This window comes from Podarcis tiliguerta (genome assembly GCF_965153285.1).
Source record: "Podarcis tiliguerta genome assembly, chromosome: 10".
Lineage (NCBI taxonomy): Eukaryota > Metazoa > Chordata > Lepidosauria > Squamata > Lacertidae > Podarcis > Podarcis tiliguerta.
The window spans coordinates 68662916-68689405 of record NC_139543.1 but is presented as its reverse complement, the minus strand read 5'-3'; the positions used below and the strand labels follow the sequence as shown (position 1 = coordinate 68689405).

Here is a 26490-nt window from a genome sequence, read left to right as displayed (position 1 = left end):
CTTCTGAAAAACGTTCACAAACTGGAACGCTTACTTGTGGCGTTTGGGAGCCGAATTGTTCGACAGCTAAGCCGTTTGAGAACCAAGGTACCACTGTACGGAAATTAAAGGGAATTTGGCTTCAGATGTAAGAAAAGCCCTGCCAATTCCCCTTTAATTTCCATAGACAGCTCCTATCAATTTTTTCTCTTGTTGCTGTTAGTAGTATGACAGTAGCCTCTATGGCAAATTGTGCTGTAAAGCCCATAGAGCATGATGTCCTTCCCCAGTGAACTTGGAGCAGCCAGCGGAGATAGAAAGCCAACATAATACTTATTTATTAAATAACTGGGATTAAAGAACCATCTTGGTTCAGGGAGGAGGTCTGGAGAACAACCTGGGAAATGGAAAAACCTCATTTTACGGGGCCCTATTTAGCTGTTGGACAGCATTATAGAGCCAGCTGCCATAACCTGCGACAAACAGAGTGATTCGAACTCAGCCCTTCGTGCTAACCAGATTGAATGGTGAAAACAAGGGAAGATTGATGGCTAGGCCACGAGGCATGGCTAGCCGAGACTGTGCTTTGATTTGTGACAAGTGGTGACAGCTTATTCTTGAAGCAGCACAGTGGGGTAAACCTTGAAGGAGCTCGAAAGGTAGGCGGGCCGAGGCTCTCTCAACTCCAGGCAGCGTGTGTTGGTAAACATTTGCACCATGCTGTGATTTTGTTTTTTACTGCTCTAGGATAGTTTGCAGATTTAAAAAGCTCTGGAGATTTGTTTTTTACTTTTTGCCTTTCTGTCTCTCTGAATTTTTGAAACTTGGAATTTTTATTTCAGGTGGCTGTGGAGAAACCTGATGAAGAACTCCCACTGGATCCTGCCCTCTCCGCAAAGAGCCAGAGCAGAAGCTTGACAGATGAGCATCCCGAAGGGCGTTCGAGGCCTCAGGAGCGTGGAACTGATGCGGAGGCGACTGCGAGTGTCGACTTAGCTGAGGTTTCCCAAAGCGATGCTGCTTCCAAAGATGGGGAAGTCCTGGAGAATTCAGCCAGCAAACAGCCTAGTGCAAACACGATGGCCGGTGGCGTTTCTGCAGAGAAGATTTCTGAATTAAAGGCTTCCTCTCCTTCTGCAGAGGAGAAGGAGGACAGCCCACAGAGCGGGGGCGCCGTGTTGCTACGTCCTGCTGAAATAGGCTGGTTAGAAGCAGACAGCGATTGTGGGGAAGTCAACAAACTGTGTAGAGAGGGGAGGGGGTCACAGGATCTCCCCGTAGATGAGGAAGATATAGAAGGAGAAAGCACGGGGTGGGAATCAATTGAACTTGCTCTTTCGGACAGCAATGATACTGACTCAGAGCCCCGAGATATGGACTTGGACCAAGAGAACAAAGAAGAGGAAGGCTGTGCAATAGAAGACAGAGAAGCTGCCAGGGCCTCTACATCCCCAGTCACTTTTCCACCATCACCAGCCACAGTTTCCGAGCATCAGGCAGAATCACCTGGTACCCGAGAAGACTTTGTACTGTCAACCCCTAATTCTGCATCTCTAGACCCAACAGATGCGGTTAAGGGTTTCTGCCTTTCAGAGGAAGGTAGAGAGGACAATCTGTTTGATTCCCTTCCATTACGGACTAGCCCTGCAAATCAAATAACCCACAATGAAGTAGCCCAGTCTCCAGAGAAAGAAGACGCCGTTGAATTAGCCAAACATCCCATGTCTCCAAACCAAATGGATGTGGCTGAAAGCACCTGTAGGTCCCAGGAAGATAACAAAATCAACCTAGAAGATTCAGTTTCTGCACAAGCTGCTAAATTAAAGGATATGGCAACTCAAGGAGAATCTGTAGAGAGCCGAGATTCTATTGTACTGGCAAACAGCCCCAAATTTCCAAACCCAGTCGGTTCAGACGATACTTCCTTTGGTTCCACGGAAGAGAAAGGAATGAATCTGGCTGATTCAGTTTCACCGGAGGAGAGTCCTGTCCATCAAACAAGTCCTGGTGATGTAATGGAATTGCCAACTGCCCAGGAAGACTCTGCGGAGTCAACCAAACATCACATATCCCTAAATCAAATGGATTTGATTGAAGACATTTCCCAGGAAGAGGGTAACCTGACCGGCCCAAGTCCGCTGCAAACTTGTGGACCGTGCCAAGTGCAGAGCAGCACATCAGTTCAAGGGGAATCCATAGGGAAACAAGAAAATTCTGCTTTATCGGCTCCAAGTCTTGCACCTGAAAAAGAAATAGACTTGGTTGCGGCTTCCTGTGTTTCGCTGGAAGAGGATAGAATCCACATGGCTGATGTGGTTAAGTTGCAGGTTAGTCCTGTCTATCAAGTAATATCTGATGAAGAGGAAGACTTGCCGGGGAACCAAGAGCACTCAGCTGAAAATAGCACACTCACAAAGCAAACGCGTTCAGCTGAGGATTCCTGTATCCCCGAGGAAAAAGAAGCCCTCCACCTGGTAGGTGTGGCTCCATTGCAAGTAAATGAACTGCAGTGCAACACAGCAACTCAAGAGGAACGGAAGGCCAGGCAGACAACAGAACGACTTGGCGATTCTCAGGGCCAGAGCTTGCATTTGGATAATGAAGAATTGGACACCAGTACCGACAATCAAAAGTGTGGCGTTAACAGTGAGGACATTGAAGTCTCTCCTGTGCCCCGAGAATCGGCATCTGATGATGATAAGCTAAGCCAAGCTGCAGTTACTGTGCCTGAAGACATCAGGTCCTTTCTCTATGAGTTGATAGACACTGTGAGTGGCATGACGGCCGTGAGCAAAGAAGCCGCCTTTGCGAAAGAGAATCCAGCCTTAAACTGGATTAGTTCCGTCACCCTTGAGTGTGTGACCCCTCCTGAGAGTGATGAAGAGAGTTATGCCACTGACAAGCTTGCCCATTATGACCCCAAATGGGCGACGACAGGTGACTCTTTAGCGCAGCCTAGCAACAAGAGAGACTCTCACATGGCTGTACAAAGATACGGGTGGTATCATTCAGCACTGCAGGGAAGCATAAGTTCCGGTCAAGTGGATGTGGCTGAAAGGAAGTCTCATCAAGAGACAGGAGCTGCTACGGACACCCTTGAAAGTTCTTGCTGTCCAGAGTGGGAAGACACGGGCACGAGAAGTCCAGAACGCCAGTTCCCCTTGATCCAAGCAGCTGCGTTGTGTGGGGTTGACCCAGGACAAGTTAGTTCGGAAGCATCCATGTTTGAGGGCGAAGACCAGCTCAGGAAGGCAGGCAGAGAAATGGTGCCCTTTGTGCCGTCCGTGCGTCCTAGGGAATGTTTATCCGAAGAATCTGGGTCACTTGCACATGAAGACGCACATGATCTGTATGAAAACCCGGTGGAGAATCTGGAGGACCCTGAAGATGCTCCGGCCGGTAAAAGACCCGTGTCATTTGTCGGACCTATGGGCGTGAATATAAGTTGGGAAAATAAATGTGTTTCTGTGGACGGTGTCCCAGAACTTTGCGGAGATGTGCATCACAGAGGTCAGCCTGAGATCCCGTCTACAAGATCTGCTGCCTCGCCAGATGCCATGGAAATGAGTTGCGCCAGTGATTTGAGCTGTGAGAACGAGCTTCACAAGGGCGAAGGCTGGATGTATCTGGAAAACAAGGTGACGGTGCCTGATGTTGAGGCTGAGACTATCCAGTACGACTGGTCGTCCTCATTCAGGGAAGGCGATAGGTCTCCCGAAGAGTCGGGACCTCTCAAGGACTATTTAAACTTTACTATAACCAAGAAGCACCAAGAAAAAAACCGAAGTTTTCAGTCTTCCAAGAGGCGTAGCCCTTTTTTCGGAGAGCAGGAATGGAAAAACTTCTCCGATAGGGCTTGGAGGGTTCTGAACGACCCCATTCAGAGCACTTTAGATATGGAGTGTCTGCGTTTCCACGATAAGCTAAAACATACCCTAAAGAAACCACAACCTCCTACCTCTGGCGAAGGTACTCCGGAGCGCTTGCTTCAGGTAACGGCAGAGACGTTGCCGTCGAGAAAGGTCCCTGAAGCTCCTCAGCTCAGTGTGCCACCCAGGAGCCGAAGCCCACTTCTGATAACTATTTTGAATCGGGGCCCGAGGCACGGTGCCCCACACGGCACCCCCAGAAGCAGACACAGCGACCCTTTTGAACCTTCTTCCCCGTTTGCTTCTGCCCAGGAATCGGTGAGCAATGCTGCTAGAACGAAAGGTCAAGGACAAGGGCCGGCCGCCCCTTTCCACCTCAACAAGTTAACGTACAATAATAAGCTAAAGGATTCCCGCGGAGACATATCGGTCATCATGGACGAGTTTGCCGAACTGAGCAGGCTGATGACGCAGGGCGACAGGCAGGCAAGTTTCGCGGCCAGAGAGCCAAATCCTACCTCAGAAGATGCTCTGGAGAAAAGGGGTCCCTCCTTGCCTCAGAGGACGACGTCCTACGAGCACCTCTTCACCGAACTCTGCAGCACACTACATGTCAAGCTGAAAACGGTTGCCCAGGAAGCTTGCAAAAAGCCTTACGCATTCTACCTGGTGGAAACCGGCGACAGTCCTTTCTTTGGGAGACTAAAAGTAAGATGTTTCACATTCTATTTTTTATTCAAAAAATTTTATTGGTTTTCCACAAATTTTTAAACACACCAACAAATAAACAAACATAAATCCTAACCTTATTAAGACTAATCTTATTAACATTGTTAAGCGACTTCCTCGTGTGCCCTTGGTTGAATTTCAGTGCGTATCATTTTAACAGTTTTCCAAAACCTATATTCTCATGAAGTTAACTTAATCACTTAACATCTTTCTTACTTTCCTGATCTAAATTTCAACATATTAATTTATCACATTACATATTAAAATCCTAAGCCTATCTGGTATTTGCGAGCTTTTCCCATTAATTTAACCTAACAAAGATGTTTCACATTTTAAATATTGCACCAGGTTTCAGGCGTTGGAGAAATCGGCAACGGGCGACAACTGCCCATTATGGATGGAACGCTTGCTCTCGGCTACACTGTAGTTTGCAAATCGGGAACTGGGCCATTGTCTTGCACGCCCCTTCTCTCAGCCTGGATTTCCAGCTCCCTTCCCTTAACATAGAGAACTCCCTTGCACTGGGTCAGACAATTGGTTCATTTAGCCCACTGTTGTTGAGTGGCAGTGGCTTTTCAGGGGTTCAGGACTACCCACAGATCCTGGGGATTGAACCCGGGGGCTTCTGCATGTAAAACAAAGGCGCTGACCCTGGCCTTTCCAGCGTTGTTGGTGTGGAATGATTCTAACCTGGGTTCCCCTCTGAACCAGGGTATGCAAACCAGCTTCCAACCCTGCTCAGGAGGGGAACCTTGGTTAGCATGCCGAACAGTAATACGTGATTACACTGGGTGGCAGGGTGTGCGTGTGTGGCAGGAGGGAAAGAGGGAGGATCACAGATTCCAGAAGCAGGCCCAGGTTTCCACACCACAATGTCCAGGGTGCCAGCACTGGAGTTTAATGTTGAAAATGGCAGCACCAGTGAGGGTGCCCCAGTATCCCCTACAGAGGACCAGCCTCTAAAGGGCACCATGTTGACAAAGGCTTGTCTGCTTCATAGGGCATCTCCTCTTTACTGATGGAGGTTTGGGCTAGGTCCCTTCTGGCTCTGATTCTCTGGGTATTCAGTCATTCTGGGGCTCCAGCGTTAAAAAAACCCCAAACCTACTCTCAGCTGTCCATGCCCCCCTCCTCTCTTTGCTTTTGTTTAAAAAAGGAACATCATATTTGATTTTAATGTGCAGGAGTTCATAGAATCATAGAGTTAGAAGAGACCACAAGGGCCATCGAGTCCAACCCCCTGCCAAGCAGGAAACACCATCAGAGCACTCCTGACATATGGTTGTCAAGCCTCTGCTTAAAGACCTCCAAAGAAGATGACTCCACCACACTCCTTGGCAGCAAATTCCACTGTCAAACAGCTCTTACTGTCCGGAAGTTCTTCCTAATGTTTAGGTGGAATCTTCTTTCTTGTAGTTTGGATCCATTGCTCCGTGTCCGCTTCTCTGGAGCAGCAGAAAACAACCTTTCTCCCTCCTCTATATGACATCCTTTTATATATTTGAACATGGCTATCATATCACCCTTAACCTCCTCTTCTCCAGGCTAAACATGCCCAGCTCCCTTAGCCGTTCCTCATAAGGCATCATCGTTTCCAGGCCTTTGACCATTTTGGTTGCCCTCCTCTGGACACGTTCCAGTTTGTCAGTGTCCTTCTTGAACTGTGGTGCCCAGAACTGGACACAGTACTCCAGGTGAGGTCTGACCAGAGCAGAATACAGTGGCACTATTACTTCCCTTGATCTAGATGCTATTGGTTTCCATGTTGTATGGAAAGTGCTTTGGGGTGGGATTCTGCTGTAGTTAACAGTCTTGGGCGAATCTCCCATTTCAAATTAGGAGAACAGGATGACGGAAGTGTGATATTAGCAGAATAGTGTTGGACTCGTGACTTGAAAGACCCGGATTCAAATCCCCACTTCAGCCCTGAAGCTCGCTGGGTGACCTTGAGCTGCTCCCTGTCTCTCAGCCTATCCTACCTTTTGCTTTTAACTGTGAAAGCAGCCATTCTGGTTTTGGTGATGGATTTTTTTTAAAATGCTATGTTTCAGAACTTGCTGAAAAAAGGGAGCCACGTGGAAATGAAGCCTCTGCATTTTTGTAAGACAAGCCATCCCGAGGGAGACAGACTGATGGTCATCATTAGGAACGAGGACATATACCCACACATATATAAAGTAGGTTCAAAAGTGCCTTTCCTGTGCGGCACAGGAAAAATAGCTTCCGGATATTAAAACCTGGTTCTCTTCCCTCCCGCTGCCAAATGCTTCTAACGCTCCCCCTCCCTGGTGCTTCAGTGCTTTACGGGACATGGGAAGCTGCCTTTGTATAGGCAGACTTTCGGTTCATCGAGCACAGTTTGTCCACACTGACTGGCAGCACCTTTCCAGGGTTTTGCACAGAGGACCCTCTGGGCTGTATCTGGAGATGCCAGGAATTGGACCTGGGTTCAGTTCTGCACGCAGAGCAGACCCTCCGCCACCGGTATGACATTCGGTTCACGATACCGGTTTCAGGCATCGCGGCTTCCCAGCCGTCGCCAGCACTGGGCGTAGCATTCAGCTTCCTGCTAATCTTGAACCGCAGCCTTCACTGAGGCAAGTTTCCAGTCCCTGTGAGGTTGTGAAAGAAAAGCTTGCTTACAACGCAGTAAGCTTTCTGCAACTTTGCTCGATCATACAGGTGGCAGGATTAACCTCTGCATCACCCTAAATTTGGAAGGCTAAACAGGTTTTAGCAGGGAATACACAGGCCTGACTGCTATCCGTTGTGGGTAGGAGTTCCTGTTTCTGCGTGCCTTCCTCCCCAAGTCTGAGAAGCGTCAGATCCAGTGGCGGAGAGCACGCGTCTTGGGGGTGTGACGTGCTCCCCCCGCACCCCTCTTCCTCTGCCAGTGGTCAGATCTCCTGCTTGTGCACCCGGTGCCACCCGATGCCCACCCGAGGGAAACGTAACCGATGGACCAATGCTGAACCTGAAAAAACATTTGTCTCTTGGGCAGATCCCGTCCTTGCTGAGGCTAAAGCGCTTTCCCAGCGTGACCTTTGTGGGAGTGGACAGCCCTGAGGACATCTTTGACCACACGTATCAGGAGCTGTTCCACCGCGGGGGCTTCGTGGTGTCTGACGACAAAGTGCTCGAGGCAATGACACTAGGTGAGATGTTGCGCCCAGTGTGCCAGTTCCGGAAAAGCACAGCTTTCTGGAGGTGGTGTGTCTTTGGAAATGGTGCACAGGGATTGTTACCTGTGATTGAATGTTGTGGCAGTATAAATAGAAGCAAACCTCCCTGCGAGCATGTCAGGGAGAATATGTCTCCTCGTGTTAAATATTTGTCTTCCGCTCGTATCTTCCCTTAGATGTGGCCTGGTGCATCTCCCATTAGTATGGTGCTTTGCAGTGCTATGTATGAAGTCCTAAACAGTTTGGTACCCAAATACCTGAAAGAGCATCTCACCCGATACCAGCCACCTTGGGCCCTACAATCAGGATGGAGGCCCAGATGCTGGCCATGCTGCTGTGCATTGCCCTCCCGGGGTTGACCCACGACAGGGCCTTCTCAGTGGTAGTTCCCTGCTTGTGGAACACCTTCCCTGCCGAGGTGCCTCGCTCATTATTAACATGTTGGAGGGACCTTAAAACGTTCACCCAGACATTTAATGGCTGAAATACTGTTCCTTGGCACCCTAGAAATTATTAACCTTTGAGGATACGTGACATTCCCCCCTCCCCCCCATTTATTAATTTCTTCAGGGTTGGTTTTTTTTTTTTAAAGGGATGGGATGGCTTTGCTGTTTTGTGGGCTCCTTTGAGAGGAAGGGTGGGATAAAAATCCAATCAATAATACGGAGGATGATTCAGTGAACGGCGACAGTGGCAATATTGATGGCTAAGGACCGGCAGCCTTAATAATACCCAGCTGTCACCATGTCCAAACTTTGCAGTTTTCACTGTCCTGTTGTTCTGATGCTCTCCCTGCAGGGGAGCTGAAGGACGCCGTCAAAACCTTGGAGAAGCTCAACTGCAGCCACGGCAGATGGAGCTGGCTCCTTCACTACAAAGAGACCAAGAGACTCCGAGAGGACGCCAGGTGAGGACAACTCCGGCGCTGACTAAATCCCTTCTCCTGCTAAATTCCTGCAGAGTCGTCATCCCCCTGCTTTGCATACTTGCCCCCCCCCCCCGGTCTTCCATCACTGAGGGCCACAAACTTCCTCCTGCTGCCCTGGAAACCCCATCCCAAAACCGCAGCCTGCCGGGATGCCTTTGCAGGGTCCCGCTTCTCTGTGCAAGCATGTATTTCTTTCCTTACTCCCTATATTTACAGGCTGCCCAGTTTCAAGCTCTCAGGTAACAACAAAGACCGTTTAAAACCACAGTTTACTGAAATGATCAAATAAATTGATTGAGGCATCGGATGCAGACACTGGGGATATCCTTCCTCCCCTATGCACACAGCCAGGCCCTGATCCGTCAGTGCTTCCATGTGCCTTCCCTCCTCCTGAGTAGCTTCCACGGACAGTTCAGCAGCTGCCTTGAAGTACCTGCCTGGCTCTGTCTCCTCTGCTGCTGTGGCTCCGTACATCTGAGGTCCATCCAGGAACCCAGGCAGTGGCTATGGGGGCCTCTAGTCTGGGGTCACTGGTGTCTGGCTCTGCTGCACTGGAGATCCACTTGAGGACCCTGTTTTCTTTTGTTGCTCCTTAGGAGGAGGTCTGAACCTGGACAGAACTGATCTCTGGTTTGAGGGCATTACCTAACCACATTTCCCCTGAACGCTGCTTCCAATCACATGCCTGCAGTGGGCTTCTTGGCCTGAGAAAGAGATCCACAGGGTCCCAAAAGCCTGCAAGCCCAACTCTCTCTGCAGTGTAACACTCCCTTGCATGTGCCCTGCTGCTGGCTAAATGAAAAGTATTCGGTTCCTCTGAATTTCAGCACATGGAACTCCCATAGGATATGCCTGCATTCTTATTCATTTACCGTAATTTTCGCTCCATAACACGCAGTTTTTTCCTCCTAGAAAGTAAGGGGAAATGTCTGCGTGTTATGGAGCGAATGCCTAGGGATGGCGGGGGAATCTGCTGCAGTTGTAGTCCACGGCTCGCTTTGAAACAGCAAAGCGGGTGTAACCGGCTCCTGTCAGCGAGCCGAGCCGGGGAGGAGGGAGAGAAGCAGAGCGGGGTTGGCTTCTTTAAAACAACCCTGTGCTCTCTGTCCCTGCCTGCAGTTTTTTGCTGTCCGATTTTGGATTAGCCACTGTGTGTGTGTGTGTGTGTGTGTGTGCTTGAGCTATCGTTCTCCTCCTCCTGCTTCCCGTTCACTCTCCCAGCGCCCCTGCGCTCTCCTGCGACTTTAGGATTGATACTCTGTGGGGGGGGGGGCGTTCTCCTTCTCTTCCTTGTTTTCCTCCTCTAAAAACTACATGCGTGTTATGGTCTGGTACGTGTTATAGAGCGAAAAATACGGTATATACTGTCGTTAGCTCAAGAAGCAACTCTCTGGACAGCATCCTGCATTGCAGGGGCTTGGACTGGATGACCGTTGGTGTCCCTTCCCATTCTACAATTCCCCGATTCTTATTCTGTGAATAAGAGGTGTGCTTTTGGGGCACAGTCCCCAACTCAAAGCTGCCTGGGACCAAACTCTCTCGACATTTTGTTCTCCTGCAGGAAGGACCCTGCGGCTCACGCCAAGGAGATGCTCCTGAAATCCTGCCAGGGTTCCAACATCACCGAAGTTCTCCACTACCATCAGTGCGATTCCAAGTCTTCCCCGAGATCCGAGCATCTGAATTGCTTGCTGAACTTGCAGGTTCAGCACATCAGCAGGAGATTTGCCGTGTTCCTCACAGGTAGGGAGATCTGTGAACCCTTTTGCTTCCCCGCACGCCCTTGGGTTATAGTGAGTCGGGGCAGCGGTCCTTCAGTATTGCCTGCATGGACTGGCAGCAGTGTCCCAGGATTTCAGACGTGGACATTCTACCTGGAGGTGCCGAGTTTGAACCTGGGACCTTCTGTCTCCAGAGGGAAACATAGCAAGTTGCCCCACACAGATGCTACAACTACTCCAGTTGGTTTGGCCTTGCCATATCCTGACTGTGGGGGCACTTCTCATATAGATATCTTCTCTCTCCCCCCCCCAAACCCCCCACATTTCCAGGGCAGTGTGATAAAGGAGGTGCAGACAAGCAACCTTTGTGGGTCCTGGCCATGCTGAAAGGGGCTTCCCACCACCTTGCGTTTTTCCAGAATTTCCAGAGGTTTAGAGTACAGTTGTACCTTGGTTCTCAAACGGAATCCTCTCTGGGAGTCCGTTCAACTTCTGAAAACATTTGAAAACCAAGGCGCAGCTTCCAGTTGGCTGCAGGAGTTTCCGTCTTCAATTGGAAGCCATGGAAGCTGCATAGGATGTTCGGCTTCCCAAAAAAGTTCGCAAACTGGAACACTCACGTCCGTGTTTGTGGTGTTCAGGAGCCAAAATGTTTGAGTCACAAAGAGTTTGAGAACCAAGGTATGACTGCATTCCTGAATGGCAGAGCCGCAAATGAGACCATAATTGGGATCATGAGGAAAGGGGTTGAAAATAAAAGCGTCAATATCATAATGGAATTATGCAAATCTATGGGATGCTGTTTTCAGTTCTGCTTACCAAACCTACAAAAGGATATTGTAGACCTGGAAAAGGTTCAGAAAACGGCAGCCAAAATGGTTTGGAGCCACGCCGGGAGCTTTTTAGTTTAGAAAAAAACGAGAGCAAACTAAACATTTGGGACTTTTTTTCCTTGTCTTTTTAAAGGGAAAAATGCAGATGTAGCGAACATTAAAAGAGGATTAGACAAATTCATGGGGTCGATGGCTGCTAGCTGTGATGGCTATACTCTACCCATTGTCAGATGGTGTAGCTGTAAATTCCAGTTGCGAGTCTTCCCAAGGGGAGTGCTCTTGCACTCAGGTCCTCCTTGCAGGCTCTCCCAGAGGCATGCCATTGTCCCCCGTGAGAACACGATGCTGGACTAGATGAGACTTTGTCCTGAACCAACGGACAGGCTCTGCTTACATTCGTGTGTGTCCTCCAGGTGTTGTGCACTAAAACTCCCATCACCTCCGACCATTGGCAGATGGGAGTTGCAGTCCAAAAGCAGCTGGAGAGCATTATGTTTGCTTCCCTGATACAGATCTGGTCTTATCAAGAGAAAAGGCACACGTGGGCATTTTGGGTTCCTGGGTTCCCAGCTCTGACACACGCCTTCTCTGTTGCTGCCGATTGACCAGAGAAATTGCTTTAAGAGGAGTTTCACAAGGCCAAAACTGATTTCTCCCAACCAGCTCCATCCCCACATACCCAGAGTTTGACCCAGCTCCCTGGAATTATCTTGTTGGGAAGCCATCTCCGGGCGTTGTATATTTTGCAGAGGTAGCAGCAGTAACATCTCCTTTTTCCATCTGTTCCTTGTAGAGAAACCCAGCGCCAGCCGAGAGGCCATGGAGAACAAGGGGATTCTGGTGCTCGATGTAAATACCTTTGTTGCGACGGCTGAAAGTTTGGCAGCACCGTTTAGAAGTGGCTGTTGGTAAGCGGGAAGCCACGGGGGTCGTTGTTTGTACAGGGGAGCAGCGCAGATGGAGAAAACTGGCAGGCTTGCTAACACCTTAGAAGGCGGGCAGATTTCATGAGTGGCAGGCTTGTGTGAGCGCTCCCTATTCTGCCCCTCTCCCTGCTTTTTTTTTAGACTGGGGGGTTGGAACTGCTTTCAACCAAAGGTCCACAGTCCCTTCTGGGCACTGAACAGGGTAAAGGTAAAGGTACCCCTGCCCGTACGGGCCAGTCTTGACAGACTCTAGGGTTGTGCGCCCATCTCACTCTATAGGCCGGGAGCCAGCGCTGTCCGAAGACACTTCTGGATCACGTGGCCAGCGTGACATCGCTGCTCTGGTGAGCCAGAGCCGCACACGGAAACGCTGTTTACCTTCCCGCTGGTAAGCGGTCCCTATTTATCTACTTGCACTTTGACGTGCTTTCGAACTGCTAGGTGGGCAGGAGCTGGGACCGAACGACGGGAGCGCACCCCGCCGCGGGGATTCGAACTGCCGACCTTGTGATCGGCAAGTCCTAGGCGCTGACGTTTTACCCACAACGCCACCCACGTCCCTCCCTATTCTGCCCCTCTCCCTGCTTTTTTTTTAGACTGGGGGGTTGGAACTGCTTTCAACCAAAGGTCCACAGTCCCTCCTGGGCACTGAACGGGGTGGGCGGGGCCAAATGCAAAAGTGGGAGGAGCAAGAGGGATGATCACTTTAAGGACACTTTGCAGCCAGACCAAAACGCTTTGGGATGTGAGCAGTGTGGCCTGAGGATAAAGAGCCTGTATTGGGGATGAGTCATAGGATCACAGAGCTGGAAGGAGTTCTGAGGGCCAGATGAAGAAGTTTGAAGGGGCCGCATTTGACCCCTGGGTCTGAGCACAGGGTTTTAGAGCAATATTGCTGACATGAGTTGGTACAATGCCCCAGTGATGAATTAGGAACCCCGCCTCTGCCTTGAACTCCAGAGGGGGGCCTGAAAGCACCCCCTTCCCTCTGCTCCTCCCCATACTTGCAATTTGAGGTTGATAAAATACTGAGTTCCCTTGCATTGGAAGGATTATTGGGGAGGGGGCAACCTTATGAGTCAGCAGATACCGTTGCTCTCACAGCATCCTTATTGAACATGAAGAAGAAGAAGAGTTTGGATTTGATATCCCGCTTTATCACTACCCAAAGGAGTCTCAAAGCGGCTAACATTCTCCTTTCCCTTCCTCCCCCACAACAAACACTCTGTGAGGTGAGTGGGGCTGAGAGACTTCAGAGAAGTGGGACTGGCCCAAGGTCACCCAGCAGCTGCAGGTGGAGGAACGGGGAAGCGAACCCGGTTCACCAGATTACGAGTCCACCGCTCTTAACCAGTACATCACACTAGCTCTGGGAACTGGAATCTCAGCGCCTGGTTGCTCACCCCACCTCAAGAAAGTGCATGCATGTGAAATGCTTTGAGCACTAAAGCACCATAAAAATACTAAAAATATCGTTCTTGTTTCTGATGCTGCACTGCGAACAGAATGGTTGAAGGGCTCCACCTGGTGGTCTGTGAAAGACCTGCACCCACAGCCCAGTTTTTTTCTGCCTCTGTTCTGTCTCCAGCCCAAGTCTCCATCTTCATTACTTTTTCCATTCTGTGGGGCCTCCTTCAGTGCAGCATACATGATTAGCCCCTGCTGTTTTATTCTTGCAGCAGCTATGGGAGAGAAGGGGGCTGGCCAGATGTCAGCCAGTGATCTCCTGGATTAACAGATATTTGAACCTGGACCTGACATCCACTTCGTCTCCTTGTGGATGTTTTGATGATTAGAACACCTGGAGGATATGCATGCAAATTAGGTTTCAACCAAGGTTTCCCAAACTTGGGTCTCCAGCTGCTTTTGGACTAGAGTTCCCTTCATCCCTGCTAGTTAGGGATGATGGGAACTGTAGTCCAAAAACAGCTGTAAACACAAGTTTGGGAAACCCTGATTTTTAAAAAAGGCAGTGAGCTGGTTGTGATGGAAGCTGTTGTCTAGAGGGCCAGTTTCCCCATCCCTGGTGGAGATGTTGAGTTGAAAGGGGAAATGTTTGTGCAACACGAGACACCTCAAGGATACCAGCAAGCAAGACTTTGACCACTGAGATGCTGCTGGAAACAAAAATACCGTTTGAACTCAGACCAAAATTGTACTGTATTCTTCTCCCCCTAATTCAAGAGGATGTTGAATTACGGCAGGCCGTGCCTTTTGTGTTAATAACATTTCCTCCCTGCTCCACATCAGTTTGACATTTGCCATTTTGAAATACGCAGCAGCATCAAGAGTGGTTCTTACTGTGATGTGTATCCCTTTATTTTAGGTAACCGAGACAGATGCCTTGCTGACCCTCCATGGTCCTGGCGCAGAACGCTGAACAAACCTGTTCAGTCCCAGGAGAGAAATTATTATTTTTTTCTGCTTCCTGACTTGCACAATAAAAATTGTGCCTCATGCATAGGATGTTTTCTTTCCTTGTTCTTCCCCACTCCATCCTTGAATAGAACGGTAGCTGTTTTACTTAAGGGCTGCTGTTTTATTTAAGGGCTGTAGAGAAAAGTCGTCTTTATTTAACCACAATGTGGAAAAAACCTTGTAAGAAAATTATTTGTGTTATTACTGATAGGAATTGTCTTGCATAGGAAGAAGCGTTATAATGACTGGGTTGTGCAGCTAATTATAATTATCATTGTGGGGTGGGGCAGGGGAGGGTTGGGGGAACCTGTGCTACTTGAAGGTTTAGGAATCAGTCTGTTGGAGATAGTTTTTCCAGACAAACGGTACCTTAACAGGCTCCATCCACCTTGAGCTTCACTGCTATGCTTTTGGACACCGGCTCAGATTCATTTAAGCAGTGCAGTGGCAAAGCTGAATTGAGTCGCAGGTGGATCGTGATCGGTGTACTTAAATCACAAGCAACTTGGGGTCTGGTTTCCCCTTTTTAAAAATCACATTAAAACAAGTTACTGTGCAATGAACGTTACCTTTCAAGGTTTTTTTTTTATTCATCTTTTGCTGATGGGTATTAACCAGTAACAAGCAGAACTCCACCCCCCCACCCCCCTTGTAGATAGCAGAGTTTGAATTCTTGAATTAAAAACCTCCTTTCCTCTCTGAACTATTTATGGTGTTGCAATAACGGGCCTCCCCGGATCACAGCACCGACGAGAGGCGGAAATGTTGTATCTCTTTGCAGATTTTTTTTTGTAACTAACATTTATAAATAAAGCTGGATAAAAAGTTGTTGGCCTGACTCAATGGGAGCAATGTCAAATGACTGGGAGGGTGACTCCAAAATTGTGGTTCATTGTTACGTGTAAAGTGGGTTTTGCACTGGGGCAAAAGACCTGCAAACTTGCCAAAGCAGAGTGTGGGTTGGCAGCAGGTAGACAGACAGCAATTATGGGCCTGAGGTTGCTAATGAATGAAGAGGTCAAGCCAGTATAGGGCAGCTGTGAAAAAGGCGAGTTCCAAGAGATCAAAAAATGCTGGCGTCACAATGTCCTCTGGGGCAGGTATGGTTGGAATTTATATTTGACTACCATAAAATCTGATAATGGCATGGGCAGTCTTTTCTGCTGTCAACACCGACCAGCTTCACAGGGGCATTCTGCTTGGTTTGAGCATTGCATTGAAGCAAGGCTGAAATTCTCACTTCAAATCTGTCCTTAAGACCCGGTTCTTCCAGAAGATTGATCGTCAGCTGGCCTCAAGTGCTAATCATTCCCCCAGATTCACCACTGTAAGCTTTCTGCAGAGCAGGGATGGGGAAACCAGTCTCACTCACATTGGGACTCCAGTTCCCATCAGCCCCAGGCAGCAGAGCCAGTGGTCAAGGACGATGGGTGCTGTAGTCTAGCGACATCTCTGCTGTAATAGTCCTGTCAGAATTGATCAGTGTTGTGTTGTGTCTACCTAGGGCAAATCCTTAGACTTTGAAACAGTAATATTGATGGGCACTGGGGAATGTTCATAAGCCTATGACCTAAGACTGACCAGGACCTCCTCCATTCACCCTCCCACCAGGACACCCCCCCCCCGGTGTCTGCATACTAGGCAAAACGTCTGCAAGCATCATTGCATCCACAGAGTCTTCTCCAAATTCCAAGAGGGACTAGCTAAAATTTCTGAAGCACTGGGTGACATATATGCCACCGCAAACTGGTTTAGTGGTTATTGCTTCTTGGCAGGCGGCAAGGAGAGCATGAATGTGTTCTTCAAAATTCTCAACTGCATTGAGCACCATTTGGTGGAAAGGGAGGAATCCAAACGATGAAAACTAAGCTCCAACCTTACGCTAGTGTTTGTGAGAGCAAGATGGACCTTGCAAAACGTTCAAGCAGAAAGTAAAGCCGACAGAAGCCCCCCACCCCCCAACATTGGAAAGAATGCTGCCAGCGCTCGGTGCAGAGTATCTCCCTGGCTGTCTTAAGAACTAGGAAGTTTGTGTTAGGATATAGTTCCGTTCCACCATAAAAGGGTACAGGCATGACTGTTGTGTGTCACATATCTGTTTACTTCCAGCACTTGCTGGGAAGTTCCATTTGTCTATTGCTTTTGCTTTTAGCTGTTTTACTGGAGACGAAGAAGAAGAGGAGGAGTTTGGATTTGATATCCCGCCTTTCACTCCCTTTAAGGAGTCTCAAAGCAGCTAACATTCTCCTTTCCCTTCCTCCCCCACAACAAACACTCTGTGAGGTGAGTGGGGCTGAGAGACTTCAAAGAAGTGTGACTGGCCCAAGGTCACCCAGCAGCTGCATGTGGAGGAAGGGGGAAGCGAACCCGGTTCACCAGATTACAAGACTACCGCTCTTAACCACTACACCACACTTCGAAGGGAAGCAGACATGTTTTTTTCCTTTGTTCCTGCTGTTGAATAAAATGCTGTCTCCCCAGCAGTATCCCAACAGTTTGCAGGATACACAGCTGAGCTCCCAACTGTGTATATGCCTAGTAGACCATTTTGTTTTTCAGTGCTTCATCCAGACACCAAGAACAAAGGTGATGCAGCTAGAAGGTGGCTCTTAACAGGTTTGCCTATTCTGAGACTATCTGGAAATGATCTGCTAAGGGCCAAGAGGCAGCAGGACACACCCTCCCCTTTGGGAGAGCTCAAAGCCCCCTTCTTGCCTCCACCCTAGACCCCCAACCCATTTGAGAGCGAACTAGGAGCCTTGCCCTCAAGTCTTACCAGGGCCCTGTGCATGCCATCTACAGAACCCCGTGGGGCAAAGGGGTAGGGCGACTGAGAGGTGAAATCAGACCACAGCACGGAACTCGTTTCCAGAAGTTGGCTTTACTTGGCAGTACAGAAGTCATCTAGAGCCTTCCCCACCAGACAGAAGCAGCCCCACAGGCTCCATCAAATCAATACTGCAGCGCAGTTTGGTCCACTTGAGAAGCCAGACGTGGTACAGAAGAGGAGAGGGAGAGGGGGGGAAAAGAAAAATACTTGCACAAACACAGACACAACCTTGCCTGCTTTGGAGTTTCACTCTTGCACCAAGTTTTGTTTTTATTAGTTTTATCGCCTTGAAAACACAAAAAGCCTTGCGGCACAGTTGTGTCCCGACAGATGTAAACGTTTTGAGAAGCTTTTAAGGAGAGGGGTGGAGGTGGGAAGAGAGGGGCTCGAGGGGAGGAAGAGGAGGAGGGCACCCGGTGAAAATCCTGCCACGTGGCTGCAGTTGCTCTGGGCTTTGGCCATAATGCAGCTTTGCGATGAAGTTTAAGACTGGATGGGATGAGTCTCCTGGGCAGAGAGGGAGCATGGCAGAAAGACGAGGAAATGGTCAGCAGGGCACCTCTTGCTTTCACTGGAGCACAGATCAAAAAGGAAAGGGTGGGGGGGGTGGAGAAGGCAGGGTGGGAGAGGACTACAAAGGGGTCAGGAGAAAGAGAGGCGGGTGTTAGGGGTTTGGGCTTGTGCACCCCACAATCTAGGTCAGCAAGGGAACTTTTAGCATCTGCTCATCCTTTAGTCAAGTTAGCAACAGTTAAAAAGTCAAGGGCGTCAGTATCTGCCAATTTTGACACAGCAACCTCGTTTAAAGAATAATTAACACATGATTATATCCAAAGAGGGGAGGAGCGTTTTCACCAGTGCAGGACTCTTTTTTTTTTCTTTTCAATCTCAGGAGATATGATTACAAAAAGCAGGCTTTTACAATATTGAACTTCGTACGGTGCTCGCTTAAGTCCCTCTGTGTATAGATAACACACACCAGCCAATTTAGATCTCTAAGTTAAGACTTAAAAAAGCACCGTTACTGCTGGTCCTCCTCTCCGTAGATATCGTTCTTCTTCCGCTTCATCTCTTCGAAGTCGAACTCTGATCCCATCATCCTCTTGTAAATGTCTTTGATGTCATCACACGTCGTCTCAAAGTGGGTGGTGGCGTCGTAGGTGCGAGAAATAAAGATCTAGAAGAAGTAACAAGCAAGGGGGTTTACTGCCAAAACTTCTCCCTTCCATCCCACCCAGCAGGGCTTTTGCTTCCCAATTTATACAAACCTGGCTCTCTCTGCCCAGGTCAGTTGGTGCAAACAGGTCGCAGACACTAACAAACCTAGGGGAGGTGAGAAAAGATAAATCACTTTTAATGGCGATTCTGAAAAAAACTTTTAAGCATGTTTCTAAAGGGCTGTCTCAGGGAGGTTGGAGCAAACTTATTTTCTCCTCCTCTAGAAGCTAGGACCCGAACCAATGGCTCCAAGTTACAAGAAAGGAGAATAAACAACAGAAATAACTTTGATGGTAAGAGCTGTTTGACAGTGAAATGGACTCTTTCACACACACAGAACCCCTCCACAAGTGGCCTCAAAACAAGCAGTTCCTAGAATAAAAGGTAAAGGGACCCCTGACCATTAGGTTGTCGTGGACGACTCTGGGGTTGCGGTGCTCATCTCGCTTTATTGGCCGAGGGAGCCGGTATACAGCTTCCGGGTCATGTGGCCAGCATGACTAAGCCGCTTCTGGCGAAACAGAGCAGCGCATGGAAATGCCCTTTACCTTCCCGCTGGAGTGGTACCTATTTATCTACTTGCACTTTGACATGCTTTCAAACTGCTAGGTTGGCAGGAGCTGGGACCGTGCAATGGGAGCTCACCCCATTGCGGGGATTCGAACCGCCGACCTTCTGATCAGCAAGCCCTAGGCTCTGTGGTTTAACCCAAAGCGCCACCCGCGTCCCACAGTTCCTAGAATACGTATTCTCAAATAACCCATAATGCATGGCAGGTGTGGGGGTCGCTTTCCTCTGCCAAGGAACCCCACTTCCGGAGCTCAACAGGCCCTGTGCCTCCAAGCGAAGATGGCGAGTTTGCAGCAGGGGAACCTTACTTCTGCTCAATAGGCTCAAGGAGCTCCAAGGCAGGCTTGATCTCCTTCTCTGGGTCATTCGTCTCCACGGTAGTGCTCACAATGGCGATGTACTTCCCTTGCGCTGCCACGTTGTGCGCGGACGAGATCATGCAGACATAGATGTCTAAGAGAGACAAAAGGGGCAGCAGTCAGGGGGCTTGAGCTGCTTCGCCATCCCCATCGCAACATGCGGCTGAATTTGCAGCAAAAACACAGTAGGATGCTGCAGCCCAGGCTCAGTAGAGTGTGCCCAGCCCACCAGAACAGGAAGTCACCCCAGGAGTATCTGTTAGGAGAGCTCTGTAAGTTAGCAAGAGCACTGATGAAGCGGGAAGGATCTAGACTCAAGCATGTAAAGAGCTCTGCTTGGACCCTCAAATCTAGACCGAGGTGTTAAGTATTGGGGATTTTATCCAGTTATAAGTCAGTCTCATTCAGTAGCACCAAGAGATCTATTAAAACTCTTCCATTCCCGCTGGTCAAGAATTCCCTTACTAAGAAACAGCGCCAGAGTTTGCTTTTCCTCCTCCCTCCAAATCTCTCTCTTGTTTTGGTCACAAACAGGAAGACTAAACTGTCTTATTGCTGACATCTGCAAGCAGCCCTGGAAGCCTTTTTTCAACCGAAGATTGTGTCAAAAATGCTTCACATAAACACAAAATATAGATAACATGAGCATTCTCTGAAACAATACAGCAAGGAGAAAAGAACTTGGAAAAAGAGGCTGCGCAGTGCAGAGGCAGATGCCTGAGAAATCTGTTAACAAGAAACCAAACCACTGCTCCTACGCCATCATTTTCTACAAAATCCAATTATCCCGAAAACAGTTTCAAAAGGATAACAATAGAAAGCTTTGCTCCTCTACAGAATTACCGTATTTTTTGCTCCATGAGATGCACCTGACCATAAGACGCACCTAGTTTTTAGAGGCGGAATGCAAGGGGAAAAAATTCTTTAAAGGGAGCGCTGAGCAGAGCCTGTATGCATCCCAGGCTCTGATCAGCGCTCCCTTTCACAAGCCGCGTGGAACGTGTGTGCGGCGCTTGCAGGCTTTTCCGCAGGAGGGAGAAGGGCAGCCCGTTACTGACTCGTGAAAGGGAGCGCGGCTCTTGGGGGCTTTTCTGGGAAGGGACTGAGGGGCTAAGCCTGACGCTAGAACAGCAAGAGGGATCGCTGCACAATGATCCCTCTCACTGTTCTGGCTTCTGGGATAGCTGCGCGAAGCCTCCCTCAGGGCAGCGGGATGAAGGCTCCCACTGCCCTGAGGAGGCTTTGCACGGCTAAGCTAAAACAGCGAGAGGGAGCACTGCGCAGTGATCCCGCTTGCTGTTCCGGCCTCTGGGATGGCTGTGCAGCCTACATTCACTCCATAAGACGCACACACATTTCCCCTTACTTTTTAGGAGGGAAAAGGTGTGTCTTATAGAGCGAAAAATACGGTAGGTGTGTCTGGTCAATGAAAATGGCTGCGGTCCTCCAGGAAATGTCTAATCCCAGAAGGAATCTGCTGGTTTATGCCACCTCAGTGTAGTCTAAATAAGAAGAAAACCATCAACACACCACTCATTTTTTAGCAGTTCCTACTGGGGTTCGTCTTGGGTCACTCACTCATGACACGACACAACAAGAGAGGCTGCAGGTGCCGTATGCCTCAAGCAAACCAACCTCATCTTCCAAGCTTACCCGATTTCCTGTTAACCTGGTTCTGGGGAATGATTATCTGGCACGAGTTGGCATCGTTGGTGTTCTTGATTGGGTGGCTCATGATACAGATGACCCGGATGACTTTGCCAGCCTTTTTCACTCTCTCCGGGACATAGCTGGGGTCGCAGATGAGCTGCTTGCAGCGGGCAATCTGCAGGGGAGGAGGCACCGGTTTAGGGGGCATTTTGTTTTCAAATGGACTGGATGTCAAGGTTCATCAACAAGAATACTGCAAGAGTGGCTCAGCCAGCGCCTGTCTGATACAGCTGCCACACCCCATTTGAACCAGGCAGAGGGCCTTCTCGGTAGTGGTACCCGCCCTGTGGAACACCCTCCCATCAGAGGTCAAGGAAGCAAACAACTATCTGACTTTTAGAAGACATCTGAAGGCAGCCCTGTTTAGGGAAGCTTTTAATGTTTGACATTTTACTCTGTTTTTAGTCCTCTGCTGGGAGCCGCCCAGAGGGGCTGGGAAAACCAAGACAGATGGGCGGGATATAAATGATAAAATTATCATTATTATTATTATTAGTCATAGTCCACTCCCCTGAAGGAGTTGAGGTTTGCTCCAATTCTGCTCTGCTGGGAAGGGCAGTGAAGGGTCAGCGACACAACCAGCCTCCTCCTGGGCCCTGCTGCTTCTAAATCTGCGCGCAGGAATGCTACTTTCTAGTAAGCAGAGTAGGAAAGAATTAAGAAATGCTTTGGCAAGGACAAGGAGTGCCTTGGATAGTATTTCTCCCCATCCTTTGCCCACACCGAGACACTAACCAGGCATAGGCAACCTAAGGCCCGGGGGCCAGATGCGGCCCAATCACCTTCTCAATCTGGCCCGCGGACGGTCCAGGAATCAGCGTGTTTTTACATGAGTAGAATGTGTCCTTTTATTTAAAATGCATCTCTGGGTTATTTGTGGGGCATAGGAATTCGTTCATTATTATTATTTCCAAAATATAGTCCGGCCCCCCACAAGGTCTGAGGGACAGTGGACTGGCCCCCTGCTGAAAAAGGTTGCTGGCCCCTGCAACACCCACCTGACACAGCAGTTGATAGGCATTGGCATCCAATAGTCAACCCTCCCTCACCACCCAACTGAACATGTCCTAGGGCCTTTTCAATGCTCTCTCTCTCTGTGTGTGTGTATGTGTGTGTGTGCGCTCGCTTGTGCCCTCAGCAGTTTCAACCCAGAGCAGCCTTCTTCTCAGCTTTAGGTCCCTGGATGCTCTTGCACTACAATTCCAGTCATCCCTGAGCACAGGCCCTGCTGGCTAAGGAACGGTGGAAGTTGGAGTCTAACCACATCTAGGGACCCAAGGTCAAGGCAGGCTGCCCTAAAGACTCAACTTAGCTGGGAATGCTGCAACAAGATTACTCGGAGGGAAGCATTAGCAGGGCAATACATCAACACCAGCATCTACTGATGCCAACAAGCACCTTTCCCAACTTGGTGTGGGGAGAAAGGAGAAGAGGAACACAAAGGATGACCCCAAACTTCTATCAGTTATGCTTCGTGAAGTTCACAGATGAAGTTTCATAAAGTTTCAGGGAAGCAGCCATGTTAATCTGTTGCACAGAGAGCCCAGGGTATCCTTCTGCAGAACAAAGAACCCTGTGGAAGCTTGAATTCCCATGGCATAAGTTTCTGTGGGGCACAGCCCACTTGGTCAAAGCTGCTATAAAGAAGGGGGAGGCAGGGGCACCCAGAGAAGGGAGACCTGAATGACTCCATCTGTGTTAATTCTGCCACCAGTTTGGCCAAGGGTGATAACTGCATTCAATCACAAAACCCAACCGGGACCTGCAGATCTATCACCTTGGAGCTTTTCAGCCCTGTTTCCACATCCCAGCGGAGGAGCCAGCGAATGGCAAAGAAGTTGTGAGCAAAAGAGAAAAACAAAGCCGCATTACCGTACCTCCCCTTCTGATTTCACTCCAACCACTTTGCCGTTTTCTATGACGATCTCTTCAATCGGTTTGTTCAGCATGTAGGTGCCTCCGTAGATAGCGCTTAACCTGCCAATGAAGTAACACAGCTCAGCGTGGTGCCGCCAATGCCGGAGTTGCAGGTTTGATCCCCGTATGGAACAGCTGCCTATTCCTGCATTGCAGGGGGCTGGATTAGAATTCAGCCTTTCTCAACCCGTGGGTCCCCAGATGTTGTTGAACTACAACTCCCGTCACCCCTAGCTAGCAAGGCCAGAGCTCAGGGATGATGGGAGTTGCAGTCCAACAACATCTGGGGACCCACAGCTTGAGAACCACTGGATTAGATGATCCTCGGGGTCCCTTCCAAGCCTGCAATTCTATGCCCACCTGGCAAAGTGAGCTGATCACAAGTTGAGGCAGCTGAGACCCACAGACCCACAGCCCTGCCAACAGCTGGGGGGGCCAGGCTATGGAAGGAGCATGCAGCCCCCCCAGACACAAGGTCCCACACCCCACATTAAAGCATGGGCAGTGCATCCAAAGTATGGAAAATTGTACGCAGAAGGCAATGGAGAAGCTCTTTCCTAGATTGGCTTATTGGAACTGGAAGGCTTTGACTCTGCGCTAAGCCCTGTGTTTGCCAGGAAAAGGAATTTGAGCCAGACAAGGGGAACAATGCCTTTACTGGCAGGCAGGGGTGTAGCTATCTGCTCCAGCACCCAGAGTGGCGGGGGCCGGGCGAGCTGCGCAGGGGGGCGGTATGGTGATCGGAGCGCAGGCGAGTTGCACAAGGAGTCCGCCAGGCGGACGCAAGCCCCACGCTGCCGTTTCGGGCAGCAAGGGGCCCCGAGCCACCACATCACTCCCAGAAGAGATGTGTGACTTGGGTGTGCTGCAGGTCAGGCCCGCGCTAAGTGCCAACCCCCCCCCCCACCCCTGCTTGCAGGCAACTCTGCTGGGAGGGTATTATACCATGCCTTGGTTGCACAAAGTGGCTGTACTGAGGACTAGAGGCAAATCATTCCCTTTCTCTCCATTTTCACCACGCAGGTGGCTGTGTGCTCCAGCCACACGACTCACTAAGAAGGCTGCCCCCCACCCCCAAGCCTCTTATGGGTCCGGCAATTGGCTTTGCACATGGGTCCCACGCAGCCCAGCCTCTCGCTGAGGAGGCCCATGGTAAAGGCAGCAGCTGCCCATTGATTTCCCAAGGGAAAATCCTCCCAGTGGCAGACAATTCCTCTGCCAGCTGCATGTCAGTTCCATAGAAAAATTAAGAGGGGCCTGGAAGCAGAAAGGAAGGGAGCCACTCCCAAAGCCTGCGAGCGCAGAGAATGGATAGGCAATTCAGTGGAACCACTTGCCGAAAAGGAAAAAGGAAAGAAAGGTTCTCTCACCTTGCAAATCCTTGGGGCAGCTCTCCCAGGCCATAAAGGGGATACAGGTAGGGGCTTTTGCCGTATCTAGCCAGAGACTCGCTGTACAGTTTAATCCTGTTGATTGTTTCTTGGCAGGGTTGGTCTAGGTAGCTGAGGGGGAAGAGGAGAGTTTATATAATGAGGATCAGCTTTTCAGACACCTGGCTTCATCACTGCCTTTGTGCGTTTCTCTGCACTTCTATGTCTAAACATCTAAAGAGGTTTAGTGATGAGAGGCTTAATGTTTTTGGTCTACCGTTATTTTAACTTAAGTCTTAAGTTATTGTTAAGTTTTCTTAACAACCACTTTGGTTTATGGTTTTCTGTAAACTGCTTGAGGATTTTCACAGTCAAATTTTATAAATTTTGTGACATAAAATGAATGAATCGGTTCCATCATTCCTTTAGATGTTTCTCCACCAACTCAAATTTCAGTTATGCGCTGCAGTAGAACACAAAAGCCTCTCTTAAATCTTAGCACACAAGATATTTCTCATGAGCACTTTTTAAAAGTTACACATTTCTATACCACTAGATTGGAGGGGGGGGGGGACATTGTAAAATGCAGATCATCAGAAGAATATAGAATTGGGTCACGTGACAGTGCGAGCTTGTGTAAATAAAAATGTTTGAAGCTGGCACCAAAACACAGAAAAGAAACCTGCCCCGTTAATTCCACAATATAAGCCCTACCACACTAAATGGTCCCTTTCTTGTGACCAAACAGCTGTCATGCTTCCCCAGATCTCAAAATCAGGCAGGAATGTATGGAGAAAGACAGTCCTTCAGGTAGGTTTTTTGGCTTTACATTACTACTGCTACTAATTAAATTTGTATATTGTTCTTCATTAGAAGATTGCAGGACGGTTCACAACATAATACAAAATACAGGATAAAACAAATATAAACCAATGACCACGTCACCCCAAAATACATTTAAAAGACTGTAGAATGTTAACCAGCCAAAGGCCTGAAACAAGACCTTAAATTTGGTCCAGTAACAGTACAGTGAGATTAACTAGAAGTCAGTTTCAAATTTCTTTTCTACAAATTTTATAATTGTAGTTTTCAATACCAGGAGTACATATGATGATAATTATATTCTTATATCTTATAGTGTGGTGGTTTGTTTGATTTTTCTGTAATTTGTTTGTTTGACTGTATGTTTGCATACTTGTATGTATGTCTGTTTTTCATAAATGTGTTTATTTTAAATTAATAAAGATATATTTAAAAAAACAATTTGGTCCAGTAGCGTACAGACAGGCTGGGCAGATTCTTCAGCAGTAATGTCCCATGCTGTCAACAACCAGCTCCTATCAACAGCCAGACGGCAGTATCTTACACCAGCTGCAGCCTCTGAATGAGCCTTAGGGGCAGCCCCACATAAAGCACATTGCAACAGTCCAGTTGGGCCATTGTGGCTGAGCTGTCTCAATCCTGTAGCTTACAGCTGCTGAACCGGCCAAAGCCGGCAAAAGGGGCTTCCAGACATGGAGGCCGCTTGAGCCGCAAGCAATGGAACAAGAAGCACCCTCGCACTACTGCACACCTGTCTCTTCAGGAAGAGTGAAACCCCACCCAGAACAGGTATCTCTCTCTCTGCCACTTACTCATCAGTTCTGTACAGTGCAAGGGCGTGGCCTGTGAAATCTATGACATCCTGGCCCAGGTCAAACTTCTTGTACACATCCCGCATCGTGTTCTTCTTGGGATCAACACCTTCGAAAGTGCGGGCATCGTTCTCATCAAAGTTGGCAACGTACACCAAGAATTTCCGGAAGCGCCTTTTTTCAAACAAGCCCATCAGACCTACAAAACAAGGAGACAGGTCAGAAAACAGAAGCTTGTCCGAAAGTTAGGCTGCAAACTTCTTCTGGATCCACAAGAGGGGGGTTTCAGCACCAACA

At 49.0% G+C, this 26490-nt stretch overlaps 2 protein-coding genes across 6 annotated transcripts in view; one reads left to right on the top strand and one right to left on the bottom strand.

Annotated features, from left to right (window-relative positions):
• TASOR2 (transcription activation suppressor family member 2) overlaps positions 1 to 15413 on the top strand; it is a 66826-nt gene extending 51413 nt beyond the window's left edge. For all 5 annotated transcript variants that reach the window (XM_083401613.1, XM_083401616.1, XM_083401614.1 and 2 more), the window contains 7 exons: positions 822 to 4556; positions 6629 to 6754; positions 7579 to 7732; positions 8558 to 8666; positions 10249 to 10430; positions 12035 to 12149; positions 14494 to 15413. In XM_083401613.1, the coding sequence (XP_083257739.1) occupies positions 822 to 4556; positions 6629 to 6754; positions 7579 to 7732; positions 8558 to 8666; positions 10249 to 10430; positions 12035 to 12149; positions 14494 to 14497 (4425 nt within the window). In that variant the 3' untranslated portion in view covers positions 14498 to 15413. The remainder of the gene's footprint in view (positions 1 to 821; positions 4557 to 6628; positions 6755 to 7578; positions 7733 to 8557; positions 8667 to 10248; positions 10431 to 12034; positions 12150 to 14493) is intronic.
• Positions 15414 to 17447: 2034 nt separating this feature from the next.
• The window catches only part of GDI2 (GDP dissociation inhibitor 2), a 29776-nt gene continuing 20733 nt past the window's right edge, over positions 17448 to 26490 (bottom strand). Inside the window, exons 5-11 of the mRNA XM_083402171.1 lie at positions 26194 to 26392; positions 24560 to 24691; positions 23150 to 23249; positions 21216 to 21387; positions 19512 to 19656; positions 18684 to 18738; positions 17448 to 18592 (exon numbers count right to left, since the gene is read on the bottom strand). Coding sequence (XP_083258297.1) covers positions 18437 to 18592; positions 18684 to 18738; positions 19512 to 19656; positions 21216 to 21387; positions 23150 to 23249; positions 24560 to 24691; positions 26194 to 26392 — 959 coding nt within the window. The 3' untranslated portion in view covers positions 17448 to 18436. The remainder of the gene's footprint in view (positions 18593 to 18683; positions 18739 to 19511; positions 19657 to 21215; positions 21388 to 23149; positions 23250 to 24559; positions 24692 to 26193; positions 26393 to 26490) is intronic.